At 45.0% G+C, this 24,658-nt stretch overlaps 1 protein-coding gene across 1 annotated transcript in view; it reads left to right on the top strand.

The window, feature by feature from the left end:
• Positions 1–24,658, top strand: part of DCC (DCC netrin 1 receptor) — a 607,752-nt gene that overhangs the window by 217,879 nt on the left and 365,215 nt on the right. The window contains exon 2 of the mRNA XM_064438237.1: positions 6,159–6,479. Coding sequence (XP_064294307.1) covers positions 6,159–6,479 — 321 coding nt within the window. The remainder of the gene's footprint in view (positions 1–6,158; positions 6,480–24,658) is intronic.

Raw genomic sequence — 24,658 nt, 5'->3', positions numbered from 1 at the left:
CTCTTCCCTCTCTATAATGGAAGCAACTGATGCAGAACATGAAGGGGGGGGGAAAAACCCCAACCCACCTGGAAGATTACATTTCACAAAGCTGTAACAGAAAGTGGAGGATTCAAAGCAAGGGAGTGATTAAGCAGCACATCAGATCATCTTTTAAATGTTAATTTTGTCTGTTGCCTGGAGAATGATAACCTTGACGTTACTCTGATGTTACCTGTCAGGGTGAGAAGCCCATTAGTTTTATTCCTGTATCACAAAGCAGGTCATCACGTAGGGTAACGCCGTGGTTACTAAAGCAGCGAGGGACCGAGGATGGGGTCTTTTAGCTTCAAGTTTTCTCCTCCTTTATTTGGCTAAAGGACATGTGGGTGCTCTCCTTGACCTCAGAGCTTCAGATCTCCAAGCCGTGCCACGGGCTTGTTTGATGGCTGGATGTGCTTGGAATAGCTGACACGGTAGCTGTGCGTAGGTGGTGTTTAATCCTTACAACGCTTCTGTTCAAGTTTGTAGTCAAGCCATAGATCTCATAAATCTGCATTCGTAGCTGTTCCGTGCGCACTGTAGCCAGAAGCACTAAGGTGCCCAGGACCCATCGGGTTTCAGCAGCCTCGGGTTTGCAGGACTCTTAATTGCCTTTAACTCTGTTTTCATCAAATATGAGAGTGCTCGACCTTAAACAATAGCTGTGAGCGTGCACGTAAAAGGTGAATGTATGTACCGCAACAGATGAAGCAGCCATAACAGCACTTCCCTCTCTTGTTCTGACTTTTAAAGCCTCTGAGAGGCAAAGAGCCTGGCAGCAAGTCCCAAGGAAGGCAGGGCAGCCTGAGGCAGCTGCAAGGATGTCCTTGCGGTGATGCAGGCGATAGAAGAAAGCATCGACCACTGTGGGTGTAGGTTTGTTTAGGCAAACCATCCTGGGGAACATCAAACCGGGGCTCGCTGTAAATGCGGACAAATGCGTTCTCTGTGACTTGGTGGCTGTTAATGACCATAGGCTTTTGTCTTGTTGCAACGAGGGATTGCAAGCGAAGTGCAGATGAAAAATTAAGGGCGCTAGCAAAAATGCCAGGTAAAGGGAGAAATCTGCCTCCACTGAGAGCAAAACTTGGAAACAGAAACACAAGCATGTTTTCCAGCAAGTTTTAGAAGGGCTCTTCATATCTTATTTCCCCTGCCTGGCTGCCTCCTTTTTTTTTTTTCTTATTCCCACCTTGCCTTCTGTTTCATCTGAGCTATCGCAATAAGGATTAAAATTTAAGTTCAGCATTTCTGTTTTAAAATGAGTCCCCTACCCTGCTCACAAAAGTGGCAAAGTAGCTTACAGTTGCAGCTGTTTCAGCTACGAGATGCTACTGTAACATATAATGGCAAAGAAGCTGCACAAGGACTAGGAGAGATATTGAAGCACTTTCTCATAATCTTTGTTTCCAGCTATTAAAAGGCTGGAGAGGTGGCTGGCTGGCTGGGCTTGGCTTTGTGAGCCTCATATTTGGGCTGGAGACTGAAAAGGCTGCTCGTGCCTCCTTGGTTGTGACTGGGAGTTTCACCCTGGATTTCCATGATGCAGGGGTTGGAGGCACTGAGCGTTTTGGAGATAGCGCTGCTGCTCTTGGAGAGAAGGGAAGGAGAAAGCACACTGCAGCCACTGCCTCGGGAGTAAAGATTTCGTAGAATCATAGAATCATTAAGGTTGGAAAAGACCTCTTGGATCATCAAGGCCAAACCCCATCCCAACACCCCCAGGCCTCCTAAACCATGGCCCCAAGGGCCACGGCTGCACGTCCTTTGAACCCCCCCAGGGACGGTGACTCCCCCACCTCTCTGGGCAGCCTGTGCCAGGGCCTGACCGCTCTGGCAGGGAAGACATTTCCCCTCATCTCCAACCTAAACCTCCCCTGACGCAGCTTGAGGCCGTTCCCTCTCGTCCTGTCCCTGGTGACTTGGGAGCAGAGACCAGCCCCCCCCTCACTCCAGCCCCTCTCAGGCAGCTGCAGAGAGCGAGAAGGGCTCCCCTCAGCCCCCTCTTCTCCAGGCTAAACCCCCTCAGCCACCCCCCAGCACACTTGTGCTCCAGATCCTTCACCAGAAGCTGGAGGTTTGCTTTGTTTTGGCCTTGTTCCAAAGCCGGGGAGTTCAGGCAGTAGAGCCCCAAAGGGTCTGTAGGAGCAGCATGAGTATGGGTGGTTCTGCTCCAGTTTCTCAGCTGGCTTTCCCTGGGGTAGCAGGTTGGTGGCTGGCTTAGGCCTGAGCGTGAACTGAAATCCTGACACTTTAAACAGGATGGATAGCTATTATAGTGGAGAAAAGGGATCCAGGGAAATGCTTCTTGAATTCTTCAGGCCTCAAATTACAGGTAGCATTAAGAAAAGCTGCTGGAGAAATTGCACTCACCTGTTTTGTACAATGTCTTAGGAATTCTTTCATAGGCCCAGTTTTGTTTTGGCATGTGTATATATGCACACAGAAGCATACGGCGTTCTTGGTGAATCTGTACAGATATATCCTCACTAAGAAAGTCTTCTCCCTGAGAAGAAGCCCCCAGTAATAACAAACTGCAAACAAGCATTTTTTAGGCAAACCGTGTTGGAATAGTCTTCTAGAAATTGGGCCGATCTTATGGCCGCTTGTCCGCTACGACAGCTGATGTTTCTGTCAGCCTGGTTAGAGCACGTTCAATGTGTGTTTCATAAACTGCATTAGCAGAGTTATGTTTCTTAGTGTGAATAAATTTTAAAACTTAATTCATTATTTGGATATTTGTGTTTTTCAGGTGTCGGTCCTTCATTTTATGCATAGAGAAGGGTGGTGTGGTCTGGGCTTATCAAGTCTGGGATTTCTCTCTCCCTCAATTCAACACAGGATGAGTTTGTTTATCCTTGTTTATATTGTGAAATTACTTGATTATTTTTCAGGTTCTGAAATAAGTTTATGTACTAGGCGTGGTGTGTTCCTTCTTATAACCAGGTCTAGAGGAATCAGGTTTAGCGTTTGCTGCTTGAGGTAGAAATTAGAGAGAAAATTTTGTGAAAGTCGAGGACGTGCTAAGATGACACGTTATTGAGACAGCTGTCTAGGCTGCCCTGATGTCAGGTGTAACATTGCAGCTGGGCTGTTCAAATACGCAAATAAGTAGTAATGAGCTTTTCAGTTACTTTCCTTTTTTTCCTTCAGCACCTATGTACTACAAAAACACGACCACTGCATTCTTATGCTTCCAAGTAATCTCTTCTGAAAATAGATGGTTGTTTTCTTGCATTTTTAAGATGTCACCATTACTTTTATCTCCAGGAATAATATTTCCAAGAAGATATGAATTTTCCTCGTGTTCAGAAAGCTTTCCAGGTTATTCAAGCTGTTAGGTTTCTTGTAGTAAAGCCATTTAGGTTCAATATGCCTTTTGCAAAGGATGTGAATAGCTGAAATTGCAATCGAACTGCGAAGGTAATTGCACGAAAAGAAAGTTAATCCTTGTTTAACTTCTGTAACTTCTGTGTGTGTTGTGCTGGAAGCTGTCATAACCCTGTTTCTCCTGCATAAGTGGATTATTTACTTGTGATAATAGCCGCATAAAATCATTAACAAGCTGTCATAAACAGCTGGGTTAAGCTGTGTTCGAAGTGTTGGTGACACAAATAAAATGTCCAACAAGAAGCTGTGATTTACAAACTGGACGCGGTTGCCTTTTGGAGAAGGGAAAGCAGCACGTTGTTAAAATAACTACTCTTTGAGGCGCCATAAATATACCTCTGTACCCATGTTTTATGGCAAAAGTGCCCTGTGCTAATGTGGGGCTTCTGGGCCGAATTCTGATGTGCTTCCTCCGGTAACTGAAATCGGAGCGTTAGGCTAGATGAAAAATCAGGATTTGACTACTCTTCTTGATGTTATTGGACAACACGTTTTAGTCTAAGTTCTTATGGTGCTCTTGTTGTGCCTGAAACACTCTACACATTGACACTTCCAACTCTAGCTTTCTCCTTCTGTAAATTTTGTTGTTTATTTTTTGATGCTAAAACTTTATATTTATCTGCTTTGAAGGAAAATCTGGTACCTATCTGCTTCAATTAGTGTATGGATAGAACTAAGTACTCGACAATAAAATTAAATTTCTATAAGGAAAATGCTAAGTGGGTGTTTATAGGTTGTTGTGCATATATTCATAGAAAGCTTTGGTTTGAGGTATAAAATGGAAATAATTAATATTTTCCTTAAGATTAAAAGGTTTTTTAATATCTTTCTATTACTTAAGTTTTTGTTTTCACTTGCTTTAATGAGGTAAAAGGATTCATTTGCTGAAGAGGAAAAAAATGCAATTTCTGCATTCATATGCTGTGGTTTCAAAACTCCGTTCCCCGTGCAGTGGGGGGCTGAAGAGTGGTGCTCACTGGCACGAAGTTTAGAGGTTGGGGAGCAGCCTGTCTTTCTGGGAACCAGAGGGTCTATATCTAAACCTGGAAGCCATTGGAGGTGCTGCCCTTTAACAGGGTGGGGTAGGCAAGCCAGCGGTGGGTCAGAAATCTTGGGTTTTGCTTGAGTGTGTCCAGAGAAGGGCAGCGGGGCTGGGGCAGGGTCTGGAGCACAAGTGTGCTGGGGGGCGGCTGAGGGGGCTGGGGGGGTTTAGCCTGGAGAAGAGGGGGCTGAGGGGAGCCCTTCTCGCTCTCTGCAGCTGCCTGAGAGGGGCAGGAGTGAGGGGGGGGGCTGGTCTCTGCTCCCAAGTCACCAGGGACAGGACGAGAGGGAACGGCCTCAAGCTGCGTCAGGGGAGGTTTAGGTTGGAGCTGAGGGGAAATGTCTTCCCTGCCAGAGCGGTCAGGCCCTGGCACAGGCTGCCCAGAGAGGTGGGGGAGTCACCGTCCCTGGGGGGGGTCAAAGGACGTGCAGCCGTGGCCCCTGGGGCCATGGTTTAGGAGGCCTGGGGGTGTTGGGTTGGGGGTTGGACTTGATGATCCTAGAGGTCATTTCTAACCTTAATGATTCTGTGATGATATAGTGGAAACCACTATGATAGTTTCTCACTCAAATGGGGTCACTGAGACTTGAGAAGACTGTGTTGTCAAAAAGTACAAATTGTATGTGCTTTAACCATTTATGAACTATTAGAAAATCCTCGATGCAGTAGAATCACGAAATCATTAGGGTTGGAAAAGATCTCCAGGATCATCAAGTCCAACTACCAGGCCTCCTAAACCATGCCCTGAAGAGCCAAAGGGGACCATTTTATGTTGTTTTGGGTTGTGCCCTTTGATGTAACTCCATCCACGTGTTCTTAAGCATTTGAATGATTCTTTACTACTCTTCTGCCGACGCTGTATTGTAGCTCTTCTCCGAGAGCGTCTCCCTCTGCCTTTACAGCCTGATTTATCTCTTAACTGTGCAAAGTTGCTTGGTGTCCTGTTACCGACGTGGCGCGTAAGAATTTGGCTTCTGCATTCTTGCAGCAGGTGGAAATCTTCGGTGCCGTGGGAGGGACGGCGTGCGGCTTGCAGAGTTGGCGCTCCCAGCTCCTCCCCGCCTCTCCTCCATACAACGGATGTGCTCGCGTGGTTTTTTCTCTTGCTGCCTACTGGGGAGCATTGGCCAGACTAGTTGGTAGTGAGAACGTTGTTCTGGTGAGGTGGAAGAAGGTCCACCAGGTTTGAAGCTTTGGCGCTATTTCTGACAGATGGTCAGGCTGTGCTCGGGCATGGTTCCCTCCCGCTTGTTCGCTAACAGCAAAGTGAGGCCTGATGTTATTTTTGTGCCTGTCACACTGAAGTGCATCTCGGGGCATGTGGCCGGAGTAGGTCCTGTAAGCGATTAAATTCCCCAAATAAACCTCAGGGGCTGTGGTGGTTTTATGCTAATCTCCAACTCAGCTGTATTTGGTTGTACTGATTTTTAGCTTTGCTTTATCACCATGTTTTACATGTAAAAGATCTATTTATCTACACCTTTTGTAGTGATGGGACAAAATACAACTTAAGCTTGGGGTTTTTTTGTGCATCTCAACAATTCGGAGGGAAGCATAGCTTAATTTCTTGCAATACTTGCCAGTCATTTCTACGGTGCTTCTGGGCATTGCCTATATTGAGTTTTAATATCTAATACAGCATGTTTCTCCATAGAAACACATAACCTGTATTTATCCCATGTCTGTTATGGTTTTACTGTTTCAGGTTCGCAGATAAAGACTTTTACATCATTGAGGTTCTTGACCGAGCCTTCAGATGCCGTCACCATGCGTGGGAGCAACGTGCTGTTGAACTGCGTAGCAGATTCAGATCAAGGAGCCCCCATTATTAAATGGAAGAAAGATGCGGTCTTCTTAAACCTGGCAGTAGATGAAAGGAGGCAGCAGCTGGCCAACGGATCGCTCTTGATACAGAACATAGTCCACTCCAGGCACCACAAGCCAGATGAAGGGCTCTACCAGTGCGAAGCATCTCTAGAAGGTATTGGAGCGATCATCAGTCGGACAGCTAAGGTCATGGTAGCAGGTAGGTAGAAACATTCGTACCTTTTGGATTGCTGGAAAAACTGTTTCTGAGAAGCTGGTGCTCTACAAAAATAAGAGTAAAACACATACTCTGGGTTTTGTTTTACTTCCTCTGAAGAGGGGGGAAAAAGCTAGATACAGCACTTCTGTGACAGTAATTTGTGACAAGGTATTATTCTCATTTAAATATGTCTAATCACCTCTTTGCTGCTGTGAGTTATTTGCTGTCTATTTATTGTCTTCAAAATAGATGAAGCTTTGAAGTTGGAAATCTAACTACTACTCTGATGAATCGAGGATCACAAAAAAAAAAGTCAAACTTCTGTAGGGCACTGAATGTACAAATTTTTATGGTTTAGGAAGTCTTTCATAAACAAGAGCTCATTATGCAGCTTACTGGAATTGGCAGCCTCTTTGTATTTCCTTTAAAGCACGCGTGTAGGTACACGGAAGAAGGAACAGAGGCTGTTACCAGGCATCTGAGTATGCTTATGGCTCTGCATTGACTTAGCAAAGACCTTCGTAAAAGATGTCTCTCTGAAGTTTTAAAGTGGTCTTTTTGCCTCTTCATCAGTTTGTAAGAGGGTGTAGTGAGTCCTTAATCATCTGATTATTGGGGAGAAAAATATTTGGAAAACCTTCAAATAAAAGGTACAAAGAAACCCCAAATCACTTGGTAACTAACACCAATGAGAATGTGCTAGAGTACAGAATAATTTTCTTTTATTATCATTATTTAAGGATTTGGCCAATTCTAAGGGGATGATTTTTTTCTGTTCTCTCTGTATGTTTCTGTATAGATGGAGCTACTGTGTATTGCTGATTGCTTTAACTTAGACTTGTTAAAGAATGGCCTGGTTGCCTCGCTTTGACAAGGGTTGAGCAGCTCTCCGCTGGTGCTAACTTAGTAACCATGGGAAAAGAGGAGAAAATGCTTTTATGCTGCGGAGAAAATTGACACTTAAAGGCCTTAGTGCCCAGGCAAGCTATGAGATTGTTCAGGTGCATTGGTTATGTGAAGGAGCACCTTGTGTTTCCATGAGGAAAAGTTAAAAAGGCAGGCTGAATCAAGGCTTTCCGTCTTCCCTTGCTGTGCTCACTTAGCCTGTCAGGGGGGATGCTCGCTTCTCCAGGGCTCTGGGCATCCAGGCTATGCGTTACTTAGTCTTGATGTCCTGCCCCATTTTAATCAACCTGGGGATGTTAAGGCTGAAGTTCAGTCCGGTTCAGTCCAGGAACTCTACAACTTTTTGCCATCGTGTGTCTTCCTAAGCTCTCACCAGTTGTACTGGGAGGGAGCGCAGGCAGCTCTCTCCTCAGCTGGTCTCTCCAGCGTCCCCCCATGAACCTGGTGCCTTTTCCAGTCTTAAGGTCCCTTAGACTGAAGATCACTTCTCCTCCTCCAAAATTTCTCCACCAGTTAGAAAAGGCATGTTTTCTCATGGTACCCAATCAAATCAGGGAATGAGAGCCTCGGCTCTTTCCTGATCTACCTCTACTCACCGCTTTTCTGTCTGAATCTGAGGTGAGATTCACTGGAAACTCATGATTCATGACATGAAGTCATTTACCCATAAATCCTCAGCACTGTATGTACCCCTGTCCTATGATTCCTACCCAAAGTGATGGAGAGAGCCCCACAGATGCAGAGAAATCGGGCATTCTGTTATCAAGGCACACTCGGAGGGAGCCTGCAGAGCCACACTTTTCCAGGTAGGGCTTTTTGCCAGTTCAAGTTGTTATTTGGCCTTGATCTTGGTTGTTGGCAACCGCTAACTAATAAAATCACGCCAATTATTCTTTAAGTGAATGCACATATGGGAGTGTTCCCTGTTGTGCTGTGCCCAGCTCTGTAATTTTGAGCTTTTCATAGGAGAGCTGAGCTTTGCATGGTAGATCCTGATCTCATATCCCTGCAGAGACGGTGGGAGGGGGAGGACTTTCTCTGTTCAAGAACAATTTGGCCAAAACGGGAAGAGCTGATAAAGATTTCTTAATTGGAAAGACAGGGGAAAGGACAAGAGGCAATGCACACAGACCAAAATACCGGAGATTTGTTTAAACAGGAGTATTTTTCCTACAAGGGCGACGGCGCAGTGAAATGGGATGCCCAGACATGCTGTGGAGTCTTGGTCTTGGAGATACTCAAGACCCAGGTGGACATAACCCAGCACAAGGTGCTGGCAGCTGCCCCTGCTTTCTGCAGGGTGCTGGACTTTGGCAATCTCTGCGGGGGCCTTCCAACCTTGGCGATTCTGACTCTTGTTTTCCTGATTGTATGAAAATGGTTCCTATAATAAGGTGGAATATAAAGTGTCCGGCGCTTAAAATTGGCACCAAGTTCTTCAAGCAGAAATGGTATTTTGCTCTCTGAAGGACGTGTATTCCTGAGTGAGCGGAATTTGTGTGGTTTTTTTTGAGAGAATCAGTGTGTAATGTTGGCAGAACATCATTGACTTAAGGCACTGGCAGATGGAAACATGACAGAGAAAGGGAAAGAGGGCAAGAGGAGAAATGAAGGTCTCGCGCTCCAGTATGTTGTGTTAATCATTGCTTGGCAAAGCAAATAAACTTCCTAGTTCAGAAAAGCCTCCTTTTACAGAGACAAGGATTGGGGTAGGATAGAGCTATGCGTAGGATAATAACACTTGAAAATGGACTCTTTCTGATCCATCATATGATGTACAAGGTATCGCTGCTGAACAGACTTTTCTGGACAGCCTGATGCTTTCACCCGAAGGAGATGATGATTGCACTGTCCTGATGAGTGGAAGATTGTGTTCATGTCAACAGTCCATATCCTCATTTCACTTAGTCTCCCGTTTCTGTGCGAGATTTCATTCTTGTAAGCTTTTCACGGGAGGATCATGAGCTTTAATATTTCAGGCAGGTTTTAGGAAGAGATTCATTCGCTGAATTACAATCTAATCTTGGGTAGTGTCACTTTTAAACTATAGGTCTGTTCACAGCATTTTAAGTACTTACTGTGCTATTTGGCAACATAGAATACATCAACATTTATGTCTTCAGAGGTTAAAATTGCCAAGCCGGTGGTATGCATACGGAGCGTATATCTTTCTTGCAGTAAAGTCTCTGAATGTGATTTCACCACACTTTTTAAAGCATTAACAGTCAATAAAGCAGTCACCGCTAAAAGGTACCAGTCAACTCCGCGTGGAACAGACTGCTCAGGGGTACTGAAAGTATATCGCCCTTTTAAAGCCCTTCCCCTTATACTTTCATGGCTTAAAGTGCTTTCAATAAAGAGAATGTAAGAAGTGAAAACTGTTTTTAGTCGGTCGAATTTTATGCGCGAAGCCTGCCATGTATGGGGAAAACACACAGTCTCTAAATTTCTGGAGGATCCTTACGGCCCTGACGTGCTCCAGTTGTAAAAGTGTTCCAGGGTGAAATGGAAATGAGAGTGCTGGAGAGAAACTAAGAGCTGCTTCCTCCTCTGGCATCTTATTAAATCTCCCGATTTAACAGACTACTAATTATTGGTATTTCTGGTAGTTGGTAGGATTTCAGGCACAAACCATGCTACCCTGCCTTATGTCTCTATTTATAGACTGTTGCAGGATCAGTCCTTTGAAGGTTCTGGCTTTACTGTTCATCTGAAGCATTGGTCTTTCAAAGGATGATAAAAAGCAGAATCCAAGGCTGCTTTATAGGGAAATTCCTGCACTTCAGCATCCACCTCCTTGGTGATGAGATAGGGATATTTTTGTGGGTGTGGTCATGATGATTTATAACTAATAAATGTTTTATGCTGAAAATTATTTAAAACAACTTCTCCTTGTAAAGAAAACCCAAACCAAACAATGGATAATCTACATCAGAGCTATAGACCCATTTAGACCAATGTCCTGGCTTTGCTAATCCCCGATAGCGGATGCCCAGAGACTATAGGAACAGTGTATATCCATCTAGGTGACCTGAATATTCTCAGTTGCTAGTGGGGGCTGTGCGTTAATACATTTGTTTCTGCTCTCTATGCCTGGGGGTTGGACTAGATGACCTTTAACGGTCCTTTCTAACCCAAACCATTCCACAATTCTATGATTCAAAGTTCTAGAAGTCACGAGTGCAGCATTTGTACATTTCAGTGCCTTTTAATTAGCATTTTTCTTCAAGAAATTTGTTTTCCTTAACCCATATAGATTTCCAGCATTACATTTTTTGTACTTGTACATTGCCACTGGTTCAGTCCCACCTGAAATCAGAGGTTTCTTGGGGGGGAAACCCCCAACAAATAACCACCTAGCTGGTGACCCTTTGATAAGACACCATCATTCTGCTGTTTAAAGATGATAAAAAGCAAATGTGGAGTGTCCTGGAAAGGGCTTGTAGGGAAGTTTAATCTTGCTTGAAACTAAGTGGAAGACACACCTTCAGTGTTTCAAACCGAATATATAGGTTTGTTGTAGGCTGAAGAGCCTGTTAAGAATAAGAACCGTTGAGATGTACTTTGTCAAAGAAGGTGAAAATTTTCCTGTCTGATGAAGCCACTGGAGAAGTGGAGCTGGCCAGTGTTGCTGTTTGAGCTCTTGAAAGACTATAAATATTGTGATATGGCAGGTATCACAAGGTGGCACCTTATGTGTAGTCCCACTAGACTTCTCCTTTATTGCAGAAGGAACTCTCTGGGTGGTTTGTTTTATCTTTTTTTTTGAGAAATGTAGTTCTGGAGGTGAGTATTCAGGGAAGAAAAAAGAGGGGACCTCTCAAACTGGTGTTGCAACCACGTTTATCTGGGAATGACCCATATGTAGTGAGCAAGTACCACAGAATAAAAATTTAGAGGATAAGAAGGTTATCAGAAACAGCCAACATGGATTCATCAGGGGAAGATCATGCTTGGCCAACCTGATAGCCTTCTAGGATGGTGTGACTGTCTGGGTCGATGAAGGGAGAGCAGTGGATGTTGTCTATCTTGACTTCAGTAAGGCATTCGACACTGTCTCCTATGGCATCCTCACAGGCAAGCTAAGGAAGTGTGGGTTGGATGAGAGAACAGTGACGTGGACAGAGAACTGTCTCAACAACAGAACTCAGAGGGTCGTGATCAACGGGGCAGTGTCTGGATTAAGGCCTGTCACTAGTGGTGTTCCCCAGGGGTCTGTGCTGGGTCCAGCCCTGTCCAACATATTCATCAGTGACCTGGATGATGGGACAGAGCGACCCCTCAGCAAGTTCGCTGGCGATCCCGAGCGGGGAGGAGCGGCTGATGCACCAGAGGCCGTGCTGCCGCCCAGCGAGCCCTGGCCAGGCTGGAGAGCTGGGCCCAGGGGAGCCTCATGGGATTCAGCCAGAGCCAGTGCCAGGTCCTGCCCCTGGGGAGGAACAGCCCCCCGCACCAGCACAGGCTGGGGGGGCCCTGCTGGGGAGCGGCTCTGCTGAGAGGCCCTGGGGGTGCTGGGGGGCAGCGAGGTGACCCTGAGCCAGCCCCGGGCCCTTGGGGCCAAGGGGGCCAGCGGTGCCCTGGGGGGCATGGAAAGGCGTGTGGCCAGCAGGGCGAGGGAGGTTCTCCTCCCCCTCTGCTCTGCCCCAGTGAGGCCACATCTGGGGGGCTGCGGCCAGGTCTGGGCCCCCCAGTGCAAGAAGGGCAGGGAACTGCTGGAGCAAGGCCAGCGCAGAGCTGCCAAGGGGATCAGGGGCTGGAGCATCTCCCTGGGGAGGAAAGGCTGAGAGACCTGGGCTTGTTCAGCCTGGAGAAGAGAAGCCTGAGGGGGGATCTCATCGGTGCCTATAAATATCTGAAGGGTGGGTGTCAGGAGGATGGGGCCGGGCTCTTTTCAGTGGTGCCCAACGCCAGGCCAAGGGGCCACGGGCACAAGCTGGAACACGGGAAGTTCCCCCTGAATGTGAGGAGAAACCCCTTTGCTGTGCGGGTGCCAGAGCAGGGGCACAGGCTGCCCAGAGAGGCTGTGGGGTCCCTTCCCTGGAGACATTCACCCCCCGCCTGGACGCGGCCCTGTGCCCCTGCTCTGGGGGTGCCTGCTCCAGCAGGGGTGGGATGGGGTGAGCTCCAGAGGGCCCTTCCAGCCCCCACCAGTCTGGGATTCTGTGAAAATACATTTGTATTTCTCATTCAGCTGGAAATCAACTCATATGCTCCCAAAGTAAATGTCAACCAAACAGCAACTTATTTCTTCAAGAGCTTTAAATGATTTAAAAATATATTTTTTTAGGTAGTGTTTGACACTGTCAGTGTGTCCCTCAGCTTTGAACATAAGATTGACCCTCATGTCATGGTGTTTTATCAGGTTGCTTCACTGCTATTAGAAAAAAGAAAAAAATCCAAGGGGTGTTTTATAATTGTGCTGGTGAGAATCAAAACTTTGCTGTGTACTTGTCTAAAGACAACACCAGCCGTTTCCAAAGAGGTAGGGCCACTGGATTTCAAAATTACAGCCCTGTATTTATTGTGGCTGTGCCTGGTGCTGTATCGCTGTTCCTGTAGCAGAGCTGCCAGATGTCAGGTAACAGAAGGCTAGCTGCTAGGACAGCTGTTGAACCCAAGGTTAAAATCGTGCGGATATGAGGAAATTTTAAGCCCCACTTAAGAAAACAATGAAGTTCTAACACTAAATTATTCTTAGACTCTTATCAATTCACTTATAATATTAAAGTATCTGTTGAAGTGCATGTAGAATGGCTACAAGATTATGAACTACAATATTAGATACTATTGCCTACCAGTATTTTTGGATTTTAATCAACTAAGGATAAAATTGAGTTATTTAAAGTGACCCAAGGAAGTATCACTTGTAAGCAACCATGGGATGAACACGAGAAACCTGCTATACCAAAATTTAGGAAATACTGAATTGGACAGATTAAGCAAAGTGTAGTCTGATTTATTTCCCATTCCCTGGATCTATGGCAGTCACTTTCCTTTTTTCTAAACGAAGAAAATTACTTTCAGAAATTAATCTTTTGGGAAGTATAACCTGATTTATAACAGCTAAAATTAGCCAGTACTGACTTAATCCTTTTTTTCCTATTTTTTTTTATTTCTCATCGCAGGAGATTTTAGGCTATTTAATGTGAACTCGTAAGCCATAACAGAACTAGTGAACAAAACTCAACCAAATGCCACTTTTCTCCCAAACTCATTTTAGAGCTCCAGAAATTGATTTTCTTGATAAATGGCAAAATAAATATAAAAAAGCAAGTCTTAATAGCTCTGCAGAACAGATATTATAGCTGGAAAACCTAGATTAAAAGTATCACCCCTTGACAGTGAATTCAGCAAAATAGATGGATTTTTATGAACTTTTGGCCAACAGGTTTTCTTCTAATATGCTTCTTCACGTTTCTATTTTATATGAAGATACACAGCGTGCTCAGGGTGTTGTAGCACGTAGAGCGTTGCTTAGGACTCGATCTGGAACTGGTTAAGTTCAATGTTTAAGAACTAGCTAGCTGATTTATTTTTTAGTCTTTTCTTTTTGCTACATGCCATAATATATGCCTGTGGGATCGCTTTTTACATCAGCTGATGACCTATAGTGCTTAATAGTATTTTTACTTAATGGAACGGACGATTCCCGAGCACTCGCCCCGTGCTATCGCTGCTTAATGTTCCTTTGTTGTATTTGTAAGATCCACAAGCATCGCTCAGGCACAAATGTATGCTATGTCATGCTATTAAAGCTCATTAGCGCGTTTGTATTCAAAACCAGATCTGAAATGTGAAAGGAAATATCAGGAAATCAGGTAAATCTTTGACTTTTTACATGCCGCTCTTTTGGTCCCAATTTTTTTCCTGCTGTCTTGTGCATAAGCTGCACCTATTTTTTCTGTTGTTAATGGGAGATAGGCAACCAAAAAAACCCCAAAGAAAAAGCCAAGCCTGTCTAGTAAGGTAGTTGTCCTTTTGATGCATTCACCAATACATTTGTTTTTTCCCTTAAATGGTAATTTTCAACATTGTTCAGGGTTGTTGCTTTGACTATATAAGGCGAAAAGCGTTGGGAAAGGTTTCTGTTTTCTATGGCCACTTGTGTGCAACAGGCTTTGAGTTACATCCTTAATTCCTCTGCACACTTGTCTCAACTTGAGTCTTGTGGAAGTTAAATGGCTCCTTGAGGCGCTTGGTGCATGGAGCTGCTGCAGGTTGCTCTACTTTGCCCCGGTAAGCTACGATGGGGTCTGTCGTCACAAGAGGTGATGGACACAAGAGCTCTAGGTGATGGTTTTAGTTCCTTGGGAGCAACTTTAACTTATGGAAGAAGGCAAGATGCTTGTGCCTGTGTTACTTTGATACTTAAATGACCATTGAATATCGGAATGCTTGGATCTTGAATATCCACTCCAGTGAAAATTCAGGAATAAGTAACTGGCTCCTTTTGGTGACTGGCTGTTCTTCGTAATCAGTTACCACTAAGCACCAAGTAGTGGTAAAGAGAATTAGCAGCTTCTTTGCTATGTATCTACTGACTTCTAGTGCTAAGAGGTGTGGCAGCCACCTTCTGTCCCATCACTGGCAATACTAAATTCCCCATTCTGAATGGGTAGAAGGAATAAAGAAGCTTTTGGGGTATTTGGAGCCTGTTGGGTGAAGAATCGGATAGGAAGGGGGCCCAAATGGCAAGAAGTAGAGAAGACAGTGTCTTATATTGGCTATTGTTTGGGTATAGTGTAGTCTTGATACAGTACAACTAATTCAATATTTTGCATAACGTTCACTTTACACATCCTACTTAATATTTAAAGGTAACAAAAATACTACAGTTACTTAAACAGGTATTTTATTTTGCTATAAAAATTCATTAGAGGTAAAGCCTCTTCAGATGCGCTAAGAATCCAGTGGCTTGGGGGACCCATGGAGATGAGGGTAAAGGGAAGCATGCCTGTGACAGCCCCTCTGGTGTTCAACTAACACACAATCCTGGCTTTCACTTGTTTCTCTATTTCAACTCTCTGTACATACTCCCTGCTCTTCATTTGTTTTCTTGGGGTTGGGTTTCTTCCCCCCGCCCCCCCCCGCCCCCGAAAAGAACCCTTTCTAGCACTGTACCTTTCCATTAAGCAGACTGACCTGCTCCCCCTGCCAGTGTGAACTGGGAATAGCTCCACCACACTGTTCCACTTGTTTTAAAATAGTGAAGAAGTAGGCCATGCCTGCATGTTTGTGTCTCTGCTAATATTCTGCCTTACATTCAAGTACCTGAATACCAGCACAATAATTAACAGAAACGCTTTAATCAACTTTTAATTTTACTTTTGTTGTCAACTTTAAAATTACTGCAGCGAGTGACTCAGGAGGAGCAGGCTCCCGAGGACCGTTCCAGTCCCACATCTCTTGACGTGTATCCATGCATGTTGCTCTTGGGTACGCTCCCTGTCAGGAGGAGGAATAATTAACTCTATATTTCACACGAAAATAAAAAGCTATCCTTTCCTTTGCAGTAATGCTGTAAGTCATCTGGGACCCCCGAGGCAGTGGGCGGAGGCATACCCAGGCACGGGCTCCCATTCTGTCACTCCAGCAAAGGTGCTTCTGGATTCATAACCATCAAGGCTCTGCTCTGAATTCCCCTCTTCTCCCCTCTGAGGACTGAGCAGAAGCCCAGGGCTGGGTAACAGATGCTTTCAGCCAAACTTACTCTTTCATGTGCTTATTTCCTACTTTTAGCAGAGCAAAGGGTATTCAGCAGTGCTTTTGACCGCCTGTCCTAAATTTCTTTCCCAGAACCAGGACACCACCTTGCATCCTGTTTTGGTTATTGTTATCTCCTCTTGGCTTTGGCAGTTCCTCCCCACGAGCTGTGTTGCTGGGACACAGCAGCTCTGCAGAGGGACCTGGGGGTTCTGTTCAACGGCAAGTTGAACACGAGCCCCCAGCGTGCCCTGGCAGCCCAGAGGGCCAGCCGTGCCCTGGGGGGCACCGAGCCCTGCATCGCAGCCGGGCGAGGGGGGGGATTGTCCCGCTCTGCCCCGCGCTGGGGCGGCCTCACCCCGAGCGCTGCGGGCAGCGTTGGGCACCGCAGGACACTGAGGGTATAAAGGTACTGGAGAGAGTCCCGAGGAGGCCGCGGGGCTGGGGAAGGGTTTAGAGGGGAAACGGTACGAGGAGCGGCTGGAGTCCCTTGGGTTGTTCAGCTGGAGCAGAGGAGGCCGAGGGCAGCCTCATGGCGCTCTGCAGCTCCCTCCCGAGGGCAGGAGGAGGGGCAGGGCTGGTCTCTGCTCTCTGGTGACCAACGCCAGGCCCCGAGGGAACGGCAGGGAGATGTGCCAGGGGAGGGTTAGGCTGGGCATTAGGGAAAGGTCCTTCCCCCAGAGGGTGGTGGAGCCCTGGCACAGGCTGCCCAGGGAGGCATCATGGCACCAGCCTGGCGATATTCCAGAAGCACTTGGCCAAGGCCCTCAGAGACACGGTGTGAATTTGGGGTGTCCTGTGCAGGGACAGGAGCTGGGCTCGATGGTCCTTGTGGGTCCCTTCCAGCTCAGGGCATTCTAGGAGTTTATGATGCTGAGGAGCCCGGGATTAGAGCTCTGCTGGGACGGTGCCCCAAGGAGGTGGCCGGACAACCACAGCGCTGTTGCTTCCGCAAGCTTAAATTGTAACTGCATGTGTCTCGTGTCTATCCACGTGCTGCGGTCCTCCTTTAACCTCCCTTGCCGTAAGACATACGAATGCTGAAGCTCTGCAGCAATCCTCCTTTCTGTTGCATAGTATTGTGTCGTTGCTTCACCTTGTTCTCTTGATGTCCATCTGTCTTTTACAGTTGAAGCAGGAGATATCTTTGGACAGGACTCTTTATATTTTGTTTTGGATGTGACCTTTTCCAAGAGCAAGGCTGACTTTCAGTACTCCATCACGCTTGGTGTTTCTCGAGTGTGCGTTTGTGCCTTTATTCCTGTTCATTCTGTTAACGCTCATTCTGTTGGCTGCTCTTCTGCAAGCTTCGGCAGTAAAGCACTGATTTTAGCAGCCCTGCAAGGGGACTACCTGCCTCTTGCAATCCTGCCTTTTCATAATTAAGGGCAAGACTGCTGGTACTTATGACACCTAAATAGCTCAGATCAAAATGGAATTTCTGTAATTCTTTTACATCAGTGAGCCAGAAATTATTTTGCTCGTACGAATGGAAGTTTGAAAATCCATAGGTGAAATAATGAACTTTGTGTCAAAGCTCTGATTCTTTCATCATTTTCAATTTCATGAGTTTATCAACCTGTAGGACAGCGACATTCCACAGTAATAAAGCGTTTGAGTCCTGCATCTCTGTACAACACTCCTTTTATTTGGGTGCAAAGTGACAAGAGAAGCGCTGTCATTTCCTCACTGTGTTCCCTTCTCGTATCGGGCTGTTGAGAAATGCTGGGTGGGAACGTGTGCCACTTCAATTCCCGCTCTTCTTGTCCTCTTGCCGCATAGAAACGCGGCTTTAATTAGCAAATTTCATTTAGGAAAAAGGTTTTGCTTTCAGTTTTAGTGCCTGGCAGAGATTTACTTAGACTGAACTTGAGGAGATTGGATTGGAAAAGGCGCAGCATTGGGTAGCGAGGGCGTGCAGTTTCAGTGAATTAAAATAATGGGGAGTGATAGGTCATAGGCACTGGAGATGGCTATCAGCCTGTACATCATCTGGCCAGCTTACCTTCCAGGAAAGGCTTCTGTTTGGTCTCTCCATTCTGGTTTTAAAAGCCCTAAGTGATAAGACTCCTATGGCCTCCCTTGGGACTATGTCCTACTGTCCAATAGATCTGTCAGGATGCTTTGTCTGGAAATTAATCTTCAGTTTTCTTAATGTCATCGCTTTGTCGTCTATTGTGGAGGATGAAGGTGCTGTTGGGGTATGATAGTCTAAGCCTGGAAACAAATGCTTGTCTTCTGATTTCTTTTGGGGTATAAATGAAATTTTAAAATATTTTTTTCCTCATATAGAAGTACTTTTCAAGTTGCTTGTGTTCTTGAGCCTGCTGTGACAGAAAAGGTGATAAACGATGCAGTAATTTTAATGAGGAAAAGCCTTTGTGATTCTCACCTTCCCAGGCCCTGTTGCTTGTCTGAGATTTGCTGAAAACCTATTCTTTGCTGCTTTATTTTTAGTCTCTTCTCTTCCCTCAGCCTATCTCCCAGTGGCAGTCCTTCGAGCGAAGGAGGGCTCCCTGCATGTAGTTCCCACCACCGTCAGCTTCGTGTTCAGCCTGTTGAAGATGGTGGTTTTCATTTAGGAGCATTTTGCTTTGCTGCTGTGAACAAATCCCCTGCCTGAGGCACATCTCCTGCTCCCGGCCAGCAGGCCAGGCTGTGCTGCTGCTAGGTCTGAGCAGGGCTGTGGAGCTCAAACCTTGCAACCCTAACCAATATTTTCCCTAGTTGTAAAGCTGGACTAAGTAAAGAGTAGATTTAAAAGGCAATAAAGAAAAAAAGGAAAGCTTGCTGTTATTTAGATGCTGACATTTAAATTTGCTGCTCTGAAATTCCTGCTTAGTTGCTGGCTGGCTGTGAAGGTAAATAAAGCCCAAAGCTAGGGCAGTTCTGACCTCTGCATCTCTGTGTCTGGTTGCTCCATCCCGTGCATGTCTGCTGAGCCCTGGCAGCACGCAGGAGCCGGGTGCCGCTCTCGTCTCTTAGCTCGGAGGGAAAGGAGACGCTCATCTGCCTTTCTCCTTTTATGCCTTTCTCCTTATGGCATGGTGGGTAGTCCTGACTTGCCTTCTCTGTGCAGGCAGGATCAGGCCCTCCATGGGAGATGGTGGTGGGCACCAAGAGCTGGAGGAGAGGTCCTTTTGCCCTTCTGTACAGTGCTCCAGGTATTACAATGCTCGTATCAACAGCGGAGCAATCAATGGCTTTATCTCAGTACGCTCACAAATTTTCTGATGTCCAACCAGCCTGTAAAATTAAGGAATCTGATTTAATCCTGCTTATGAGCATGAAAAATAGAGGGACCGTAATTTCTTTAATTATAATCTGACACGTGTTAATCTGTTCAACCGCTTGCTCGGACCCTTCTTCCTTACTCTTTCTGGCCTAAATAAACTTGATTAAATTGACATATACATAATTACAATGAAGCTGGTGAAGGGTCTGGAGAGCAGATCTTAGTGAGGAGAGGTTGAGGGAGCTGGGGGGGTTTAGCCTGGAGAAGAGGGGGCTGAGGGGAGCCCTTCTCGCTCTCTGCAGCTGCCTGAGAGGGGCTGGAGTGAGGGGGGGGCTGGTCTCTGCTCCCAAGTCACCAGGGACAGGGTGAGAGGGAACGGCCTCAAGCTGCGTCAGGGGAGGTTTAGGTTGGAGATGAGGGGAAATGTCTTCCCTGCCAGAGCGGTCAGGCCCTGGCACAGGCTGCCCAGAGAGGTGGGGGAGTCACCGTCCCTGGGGGGGTTCAAAGGACGTGCAGCCGTGGCCCTTGGGGCCATGGTTTAGGGGGCCTGGGGGTGTTGGGTTGGGGGTTGGCCTTGATGATCCCACAGGTCTTTCCCAACCTTAGTGATCCTATGATCTTCCCAATTAAATTCACTGGTTTTGATGCTTAGTTGGTTGTTCAGATGTTACGCATTTATCCAACAGCAGTGTTCTTAGTGTTGCATTACGGCAAAAGGTAGGAGGAAAGAAGAGAAGAACATTTGTATATACTTTAATATATGCTATGGGGAGGTTCTTGAAACTTCCAGGCAATAATTATTTACCAGGGTTAAAATGTAGACACCTTGCATGCATGTCTAAAAGATAATAGACAGTCAGTACTTTTTTCCCGAAAAAAGCCTTTCGTGTAAAGCCAGTAGAAATGAATAATTTTATAGGTGGATTTATCTTATAAGATTAGAGAACAAAGAGCTTTTTTTTTTGGAAATACTTTGGCTGCGTTTGCTGAAATGTGTTATTTTCTTAACTGTGAGCAGTTCAGAATAATTTGATACTTACATTTCAAACGCGGTGTCATGTAGTTGGATATAATACCTGGAGTTCCCAGTGAACCTAGACTTAAATTGCTCACCCTGCATATCCTGAACATTAGGGACCTGGCTCTCTGAATAGCATTTATAATGATGAATTGGATCCTAAGTGTCACTTAGAGTGAATGGGGAGAATTAAATGCCAAAGAGTGAGATTTGTAGGAGCTGGTGTGCTGAATGCCAACATCTGCCGAGGAGGAACGTGGCTGCAGTCTCATCTCCTTCCTTTACTGGGCTCCAGAGCTGGAAACTACCTTCTGTACTTAAAATACCATGTACTTGGGCATAGGTGGAATAATTGTTCTTGTTATAGTTTCGTAGTGTTTGTTTTATGGAAGTTCTTGCAAATGAAAGGGGAGATTTGCGTTTCGAACCTACTCCGGTGGAGGGGTGTGAACCCATCGCGTCCATTCTCCAGGAGAACTTGTCAGCCTTCCCGTGAAACTGCCGCACAGTCCAGCCAAAAATGCCAGTTTGCAGGGGCCTGTTTTTACGCACTTTTAATGAAAGTGGCTGTAGAGCACGCTGGAGTCAGTCAGCTGCTTCCTTGTGTGCCTGGAGACATGCGTGGTTCTGTGAATTCTGGTTATCTCAAGGAGCGTAAAGTCATAGGTGTTCAGCGAGCTGGGTCAGCCGGAGCGGAAGAGCTTTGGGATATGCTCAGCAGTATCATTTTAGGTACTAAAGTACATTTTCTGGTGGCAGCTTTGTTATCTGTACCACTTTATTTGCTTAAGTGGGTCCCGCAGAGTGGTTTGGCTCGTCCTCTTTCTATTTTAGCTGACCAAGTTCTGACTAAGCATATTCTTTATATGTCTGTGTGCTACTTTGCCTGCGGTATTCTTCTGATCCCTGTTTTGGATGAGCGTGCAATGCATTTGAAGATGAAGTCAAATGCAGCAGATCTAAAAATGTGTCTCTGTGTGGTTTGTTTGGTTTATGCTGACATTTGTACTGGTAGAACTGCAGCAGTTGCTCGTGAAAAGTGAACATGAAACGTTGAACAAACGTGATGGCATGGAGATGAGGGAGAACTCAAACCATGGCGAGGCTTTCGAGGTAGCTTTTGCATCTTTTTTTCAATAGATCGTCCCCTATTTCTGGGTTTTACTTTTGTCCCTAATAAGTGTAATGAAGATGAAATCACCTTTAGGGATTTCTTTAGATTAATTTACTTTTTTTGTCTTGGAACAATCTTGTGACCACTTCGGATGCTCTCTTGTTTCCTTGACCCTTGCTTTCTCAAAATCTCTACTCGTGTCTGAAGGGATGTTTAGGAAGACCGGAGAAGCTGTTTACAACCCTCTCATTTGTCCTTGATGACCTCTGTTGGGCAAATGGGAAATAGGTCAGTTGTGATGCCACCGTGTCACTACAGGGGAGAGGGATTTAAATTAGCCGGGCCAATCTTCAAGTTTCATAAAACACTTCATCCAAGCAATTTAATTAAAAGGGGTCAGGTTTCTCCACCCTAGTTGGCAGAGGAGTGCCAACCAAGAGGGGTTGATGCATGCTCTTGTTTGGGACTTGATTGATGCGCAGCGGTACAGAAACGCAGGTTTCCAGATTTTCTCTGCATGCGGTGATTTGATGTAGGATGATTACGGGTTTACAAGCTAAAATGTGTAATTCTTAAACCTTCTTATTCCATGTTTACCAGTAGATGATAGAATCCAGCACTGACAAGGGATTGAAGGGATGACATATAGGTCTCTTCCATCTCTAGTCTTGGAGTCTACGCAAACCTTTAGAATGTAAATTGGAAGAATGTTTTATATTCGTAAATGCAAAAATACTCTTGAAAAGCTTTCACTTTGAAAAGATTATAATGATTAGCATTTATTATGCTGTTGTTTTCATGCAAAAAAGAAAATCCTGCCCAGATTTTACTCAAATTGAACTTTTGTGCCTTGCATAATAGCCCTGCTTTAATGTGAATAAGATTCAGAATAAAGTGGCCAGATAGGAAGTTAAACACTATAGAGAGAAAAATCCTAATTTAAGCCTCTAAATGCGTGTGTGTTAATACACAGACAAAAATGAGGATGTTTACAAGTAAGTGGTATCGCAAAGGGCACACCAAAAAGTCTGGGGAAGAAAAAGCAATTTAGCAGAGAGAGCAAGATGTTAAGTTTCTTAATTTTCTCTACAGCAATAAAATCTGGTAAAACGAGGTGAGTGATTGCATTCATTTTATTACAGTGGTTCCCACTAGTGTAGCTGTAGCTGCGAGTCTGTCAGCATTTCCATTATAAACTCTATTTTCATGGGTTTGTAATTCAGTCCTGGGCCGGTGTCTGGCATCCAGGATCTTAAGTCAGAAATGAACGTTGCACACATTTCAAAAATAACGTGTTTGGCTAGAGCTTAAATTAACTAGGGCTCTCTTCCTCAGTGCTGTGCTTGTGATCTCGCATAAAACTTTTGACTCATTGTTTTTGAGTCACTTTTTTGTTGGTCGTGGCTATGGTTACTAGTCAGATCTTATAGAAGAAAAAAAAAAATCGAGGGAATGGTGCCTCAGGTTGTAAAGCGAGTAATGAAATCAAAAGTTCAGCAGGGATATTTTGGTTTCCAGTCTGGTTTATTTTTCCCCTCTTTATTTCCCTCTTTAGCCCATTTAAAGCTAATTCAGACACCTTTATTTTACACTGCGCTTTGTAATGCAGTTTTACCTCTTGAGGCATATGGAGGGACTCCAGCTTCGGGGTTGGACAATGACTCATTGAGGTTTAGACTCTGCTTAAGCTCAGAAAAATTAAGTGGTCAAGATCTAAGAGGATTCTGCCCCAAAACATTGCATAGCTTGGGGTGGGGGGCGGTGACTCGGAAGGGGAGGCCGGGTGAAACAGAGTCCCTGGAGGGTAAGACCTGTTGTGTACTTGAAGGTATTGAGGACACGGACTTGTTGAATAAAGAAGAGTAGTCACAACTTCCACTCTGCTCTCTAGCAGGATCTATTTTGACAGATTTGATCTGGATTTCTGAAGCAATTTGTGGAAGACAGAATATTTTTGCTATTTTTGGGAGGCACAATAGGGATATAAAGCTTACCTCTGTTTTGTCTACCTTAATTCAAATAGCGTTCGTATACAAAGCCCTTAAATTAACAACTGGAAAGAGCGTGCTCTGTCACATTTTCAGATATTTAAAAGGGTAAACATTTCAAATGTTTAAAATCAATAGGACGTTTCCAGGAATGTCCACTCAGGCAAGGAATTTTGCAGCTCTCCGGAATCTGAAGGCAAAATGTAGGTTGACCCGGTTGCGGGTAGCAGAGACCTCCTCCTGTGGTGCTCAGACATAGAGCAATCATTGGCCGGACAGCAAAAAGCTGTGAAATTGGCTTTAAAATATGAAATCTGGTTGAATGCTTTTTGTGTTGTCTGGCTTTGCAACTGGAGATGTGCTTGTTTCAGCTTTTTTTTCCACAGTTGGTAAGACTATAAATAATTGATTTTGAGAGAGCAGAAAAGAAATTGAAGCTTTCCTTCAAGTTCCTGTTTCCAGAAGCCATGTCTTTAAATTTGGACCAGAACTAACGAGTAGCTGTCTTGCTTGGTGAGTGTAGATTTTGTTTTTATTGGCATGTTACACCGTGATCAAACATGAATTTTTTTATTTTATTAAAAAGGGTAGTGGCAGCATCCACAGCTGACTGAAATGAATTCAATTCCATTGTAATCTGTCTTTATTCTTGCTCGTTTCTGAGATTCGGAGGAAATGCTTCGATGCTATTAGACACAACCAGCAATTTGGCCAAATTCTCTTCCGGAAAAGACTTTTTTGGTTTAATTATTTTCATAATCTTTCCACCTCTGTTAGAAATATTTCCTTTAATCCTCTGGATTTGTAGCCTGAACTTTAAAGCTTTTATGTGTCTTCATCCTTTATTATTTATGGATGCAGCTTCTGGAAACTGATTCAGCTCGCGAGCTTGTTCGTGAAGTACTTTTCAAACCATGAGTTTCCCTTCTACGCTGCGGGATGGGCTCTACTTATTGAGGGAAACGTTATAGGAAAGAACTTTCAGGCAAATAAAAATGATGTCAGGCAGGACTGAGCATTTCATAGCCTGGCAGTCCCACGTTCACAGCTATCCTTTCAACAGGGTTTCATTTTACTATGATTAAAACCAACCAGTAAACCATGAATATCAGGAGGACAATAACAAGAGGTTGGAAAAGGGTACCTTGTGGGAAACTATTTCTAGGAGGACCCAGTTAAAGCTCTTTCTGTGGATTGCTTAACTTTATGGCAGAG

This window comes from Phalacrocorax carbo, chromosome Z (assembly GCF_963921805.1).
Source record: "Phalacrocorax carbo chromosome Z, bPhaCar2.1, whole genome shotgun sequence".
Lineage (NCBI taxonomy): Eukaryota > Metazoa > Chordata > Aves > Suliformes > Phalacrocoracidae > Phalacrocorax > Phalacrocorax carbo.
This window is presented reverse-complemented; position numbering and strand designations above follow the sequence as displayed.